Source organism: Acyrthosiphon pisum, chromosome X (genome assembly GCF_005508785.2).
Source record: "Acyrthosiphon pisum isolate AL4f chromosome X, pea_aphid_22Mar2018_4r6ur, whole genome shotgun sequence".
Classification (NCBI taxonomy): domain Eukaryota; kingdom Metazoa; phylum Arthropoda; class Insecta; order Hemiptera; family Aphididae; genus Acyrthosiphon; species Acyrthosiphon pisum.
The window spans coordinates 58,564,612-58,571,126 of NC_042493.1; the positions used below are offsets into that span (position 1 = coordinate 58,564,612).

At 28.2% G+C, this 6,515-nt stretch overlaps 1 protein-coding gene across 1 annotated transcript in view; it reads right to left on the reverse strand.

Moving 5' to 3' along the window:
• Positions 1–6,515, reverse strand: part of LOC100168092 (fatty acyl-CoA reductase 1) — a 28,577-nt gene that overhangs the window by 2,883 nt on the left and 19,179 nt on the right. Inside the window, exons 6-7 of the mRNA XM_029487646.1 lie at positions 4,512–4,704; positions 3,268–3,516 (exon numbers count right to left, since the gene is read on the reverse strand). Of these exons, the coding sequence (XP_029343506.1) occupies positions 3,268–3,516; positions 4,512–4,704 (442 nt within the window). The remainder of the gene's footprint in view (positions 1–3,267; positions 3,517–4,511; positions 4,705–6,515) is intronic.

The following is a 6,515-nucleotide window of genomic DNA, read 5'->3' on the forward strand; positions in this document are numbered from 1 at the left end:
AGTAGTATAATAGGCGTCGTAACTACTTGATTTCGAAAAATTGTGTCAATGCCAACAATGTACATGTACAACTCAACTTTTATAGGAATGTCAAATGGTACTTCTCATTGAATGTATAGCTTATGTAGGTTATAGCTATGCGTTACCTACATTTAGGGTTAGAATGTTTATGATTTTTTCATAATATTATTTCTTTTAGTCGTTTGACAGATCAACATGTTAAAAAAATTCAGTTTGTATGACATATAGGATCAGATACATTAAATGTATTCTAATATATTTAAAGCTTAACAGGAATAAATACATAATGTGAAAGAAACAATAAATAATCGCAAATTTCGATGAAAAAATTAAAAAATTAAATTTTCATTAAAAAAAAAAAAAAAACTAATAAATTGATACATTTTAATGTGCAGTGTTGTACTGTTGTGCCACCCATTATTTGTAAAGACGTCGAAGAAAGTTTAAATCATCTTATTAAAATTCGTTATCGTAACCTAACCTCAAGAAAATTCTCATCATTTAAATTAATGTACAACGAATACCTACCTATGTAATAACTAATAATTAACCAAAAATAAAATTCACATTATTTGAATCTATACAAATTTATATTTTTAGAATTAATTCAAAAGTGAAACAACAAAAATAAGGTGTCGGTATAATATAATATTTTTCAATACATTTTGTAATGTAATATTACATTATCTTAAGACCATACTTAGATATTTTTTCTGCATATTTACATGCATTCATAGAGTTTTTAAAATCATAAAAATCCTAAGCCTATTTTATAATACCTATATTTTGTGCAATTTAAAAATATATAATCGAAAAACTCAAAGCTTACATTTTTAACCGAAAATAGAATCATATTACACATTATAATTTGTGTATAATTTTGTAATGCGACGTACAATTTAAAAAAGAAAAAAAGGACATAATCATGTTCTTTACAAAACTTAAGTCTTCTGTGTTACTGAATTTTAAATGCTCACGTAGTTATGTGTATATATTTATATGTATATATATATATATTATATATATATAAAGTTATGTACAAATATATGGGCCATGGCTTAAGGTCGTGTGTGAACCATGAATGTGACAATAGATTGGACCAAGGTCATAGTAAATGCATAAGGTTGTTATAGCTTATATACCTAATAAATTGAATTATGTATGAAATGAAGCTAAAACTATGAATATAATAAATTATTGTTTTATTTGCCTATATATAATATAATATCATTCCACACGAAAAACAATTCTGAACGAAGACTGTCAGTTAGCCTATGATATATTACTAAGTATATATTTGATGATATTATTGTGAATAAAGTAATTTATTTACCTATCTATTTACGAACCTTGTTTTAAATTTTCAATCCTTAGCTATAAAATTTGAACATTCACATTAACATTTAGTATTATAATTCTATATATTTGTTTGAATATAACAATTTTTTAGATTATTTTTACATCTGTCTTCATTTTTTGAATAACAAAACATAAATCAGGATAATTTATTCAAGGATTAAATTGGCGACAATTTTAATGAAAACAGGGATTTCAGATGAATTTAGGACAGATATTTAAATCAGGATTAAGTCGTCTGGAGTCTTCAAGAAAAATGTTTCATCATCAAAAACTATTTGTTGATGATTATACATTATACACACTAATATTACAGAATAGTCTGTATTATTTAATGTATCTCTCAATATGAATAATGTGACGAGGATTTTCTTGCGGTAAAAGCTCTTTTAAAATTCCTTTTCTTTTAACTCGTGAAAACATAACGTAGGTACCTACAACATTCCATGCATAAAAATCTGCTGTTTGTAAATCTACACCAACGCATACTCATTTTTTTTGGACCTTGTGAGCTGTCGTAAAAAATGACGGTCTTAAGTAAATCTTTAATAAATGAAAAACAAATTCTTGGATTTTCTTGGAATTTACGGTACGATCAATAGCACACCCATTTCGTGTTATTCTTAGTTTAGGGTTTGATATCCAAATTAAATTTTTAATTAAATATATTGATTTTATGATTTTGGTATTATTGCAAAAAATATATCTATTTAATATTTTTTCCTGACTAATTATATGTTAAACGTCATTTACGTATTTTTCTATTTAAAATAACGGTTTTACATTTTTATAATTCAAATTGTGATTTCAACCTAAGAACTATACGTGCAAAGGATCACTGTTTGCGCATTTCATTTATATGTCGTTACGCAAAGTTGTGAAGCAATCTTATAAAAACGAAATTATCTACCGAAAAACAATATTATTGACCCGTTGCACGTAGGTAAATTTTGAATCTTAAAATTCTCAAAAGACATTTCTCAATAGACCGACCAGATCGATATTGACTAGTTGTCGATACCTGATATACGGTAGGTAATTAAACATAATGTAACTTCGATACGTTTTCTACATAATAAAACGATTATAAATTGAGATCAAGAGTTCTTACGAAAAATATGTTTACCACGAATGACCTGGAGAATAATTTTCCGACGGGTGTGTAAATAATGGATCATTTTTCCGAAAGTTATATTTGGAACAAACCCTGCAAATTCTGAAACTTGTTAGATTATTTTCGTTTCTAATTGACAATAGTACATAGTTAGTTCTCAAAACTTGGTGCCTAAAAACTGATACACAAAATGTCTAAATCTATAAAATATATAATTGTATATATAATTATCAACGATTATAACATCATGACTACCTATAATAATAATATTATAGGTTTATAGGTTTTTCAGAGGCTAGTTAATTCACATACCTTATGCAGCACCAATAACTCAATAACCGCATTCACTGTAAAATTTGTAAGTTTTAACTATACTTGGTTTAGTTTTTATTGAAATAGGTGGGTAGTTACTATAGTTAATGCTCAATTATCACCTATTCAGGTGGTAATCTGGCCATTACCCACCCATAACCACCTCTTCAAAACTCATAAGCGTCCGCCTCACGATAACCCCCTTTGCTACGTCACTGGGTGCCCATAAATTCTGATTGGTAGCTGTCAAAAGTCAAAATGATAGATAGTAGGTATGAATGATAATATGATGTTTTAATTTCACAGTTATAGTGAACAAAATATGTCGGCTACAAGGCCACCTATATAATATTTTAATGTCGTAGAGTTGAAACCAAAACGAATTTCTGCGTTTACATTAAATGTTTCAATACACCTAATAATAAATAAATAGGTAGTATGTAGGTTGATATACGTTTTCATACTTGTGCGGTTTCCCAATCAGGTCCAAGACTGCATCGAAAAATATCGCCGGGAAGACTTGCTCGATAATCGTGGCGATGTAATAATAGTAAAAGCAGGTCGTAAACTTAATCGATGGACGCCACAACATTTCATCGAATGGATATTGTTCAAGAGTTTTCATGCCCAAATCTAATAGTTCTTTGTTTGATACAGATTTCGATACAGATGCGCTGTTGTAAACGGGGATATCATCACCCATCTCCAACAAACTGAAAAACATAAAATAATTTGAGATAATAATACCTACATATTATTATGACCTATCGCACCTGTATAAGTTACTTTTTTTAAATTACATTATATGAGCGTGGTCGGATAGGTATATTAAGTCTCATAATTTAAATTAAATTTTTTTTCATCGAGCTTAAGCTCAGCTATTATGTCATTAAGCTGTTTTTTTTTTGTTTGTAAGGAGGGAACGGTTGGAATGCTTGGTTGAAACACATTTGTATGAGTGGTAAGGATTTGTAGCTAAAAATCACAGGTGGTCGATACGTACACTCAGAGAATTTATGCAGTTGATTGTACGGACCACGACACACCGTGCCACAATTTTTATTTTTATTAGGTAAATTATGTAGGTAATATAGAGTAAATAATAATAATAATGTAATAAGTTATATTCTCATATCACCATAATAATAATGCAACATCTTTAAAATAGATATCAATGAATATAATTCTTGGTCACTTAGATACTATACCCACCTATGCGGCTGCAAATTTCTATACCCGTTTGACAAATCTATAAATGCTTTTTAATTCCTATCCACTATAATGGGTGAGTTCGATTTATAATAGCCCGAATTAAATTCCAATGTCACGAAAACTTAAAACAATTTAGTAATAATAATTAATAACCTATATACTGGGATATTAAGACGCGGGGTGGCTGATTTTGAATTCTGAGAATTATTAGCCCGAGTTAACGCCCAAGTTCTACCCTACTTTCGTCTATTCTAAACAACTATTGCTGTTGCAGCGTTGCTGGTGAGGGGCATCTGATTTAAATATTTAACAAACCGAACCATAGCATTCCCTGCGCACTGGGGACTGGAAAATTATTCTAAACTACCTATACAGACTATAAACCCACCCACCGGAGGCGATTTGTAATCATTTACAGTTGTATTTTACAATAATTTCAACGCGACATAAACAAATATAATTATTCTGTCGAATAATTACCTATGAATGTACTTACTTTGATTTAGATCTGTGCCAAGCCGCTACGATCATTGATTTTATGGAAATATCGACGGCCATGTAATCCGGAACTATCGATTTATCGCCGTACGTCACTCGTACGATCCCTTTCCCGCATGCCATCATAAGTCCGATCGGTCCGTTAAAATTATCTATCCATCCTTTGATGGGGTCATTGACCGACGATATAACTGTAATGAATAACACTATGTATATGATGTATGCTGATGACAATGGTTTGTATACAAAATTGTATAATTTTTATTTTTATTTATTTTTTGTTTATAATTAATTGTTCATTGATATTGGTAAACAATTTGTTGTAATTCAAAAATATCATTCACGGAGACTTGACATTTTTAACTACGTCGTTATATTTTATTTACCTACATAATGACATCTTCATAACGTTTAGATTAATTTTAAGCTATTAGCTAATTTATACCACTTACCTCTCAAAACCGTCTACTTTAAGTCGGTATGATCAAAAATGAATGACGATATATTATAGGTACATATGGGTAAATTATATGAAACTTCTAAGAAAAAACTTCCATGACTAAAAATGTATGGTTTTGAGAAAAAGTGTTTTGGAGTTTAAATCAAAGATTCTTTAAAGAGTTATTTACCGTCTTACAAAAGTGCTTTTCAAAATGACTTCTTCAAATATTATGTAATTATTTACTCTCTTAAACCCAGAAAGTTAGACTTATGGTCTTTTACATTTTTTTAAGTGAATGCAAATCTGCTATGTTTTGAGACATGATTGTAAGACATTTCTATTTGAAAATCCAAGACTATAACGTGTTTTATATATTACAGTTGCAATATCATAAATTATGAAATGAAATACCGTCGCTAGTCTCAACACTTTCATTGCTGTTATTCATTCAACATATCACACTATAATTAGTTCTTATTTACTGCGAGAACGTCACGTCAAATAAAATTAAGGCAGTCTTGAATTTTAACTTCAGTGATTAATTTGACAAATTAAAGAACGTGTACAAACATAGAGTAAACATGACCCTATTTCTTTGAATATTAGCTAAAAAATGATTAATTTAATAATGCTGCTAAATCGTTTTGGTGGTAAAATAAAAAACTATACTGAGTATGTTGCGTTAGAATTGCGTTGTTATATAAAGCTAATTAAATATATACCTACTAATAGAAAGTTATAGTTATTTTCACTCAAAAGCCTTGCATTTTGAGTTGTAGCAGACTCGTTCTAGAGATGCAAAAGGTAGCTATAGTATATAGTTGTACAGATGTTAAAATACGGTATTTTATTTTTGTTTTGTATAATACCGTATTATACAGGTATTATACCAGTATTATACCGTATAGAACCTTGCAGTACCTTAAATTATAGGAAATTTAACATAAGTTATAACCACATTGTTAATTATGAAATATGAATTATTTTAAAATGGATTAATCGAAAAAATGGGTAAAAGTCAGAAAAAAATTAAAAAACACATAATACAAGAAATATTTTAGAACTAATTCAACAAATTAATATTTAGTCATGCTACCATAATGTAGGTACCATATGTCCATACACCTAGTGACTAGAAATAACTTAAATTTAAAATATTTTAATTACAATTCACATTTCATAGTAAATTATATTCTTAAAATATCAAATAAACTAAAAAAAAATTAGGATTTGAGTAATCTTATTATCTGCCAACTAGCATATAAATATATCTACTAACTTTTTGGTTCCACACTTTTTTCTTCTTGTATGTACTAAGTACTTATATCTAATGTAAGAAATTTAGTAAAAAAAAATTATATGAACTAAATTATTTAATCTTTAAAAAGTTTAAGTAAACATAGGTATTAGGGTATCTGTTTATTTATTTTTAATTTTTAATTAGAAATAAATAGATAATTATACTTAATACCTATACCTATAGTTATATACTATTTCATTGTACCTAAATGTACAATAATATAATAGTACAATAAATTGATTTAAGTAATTTTTAACACC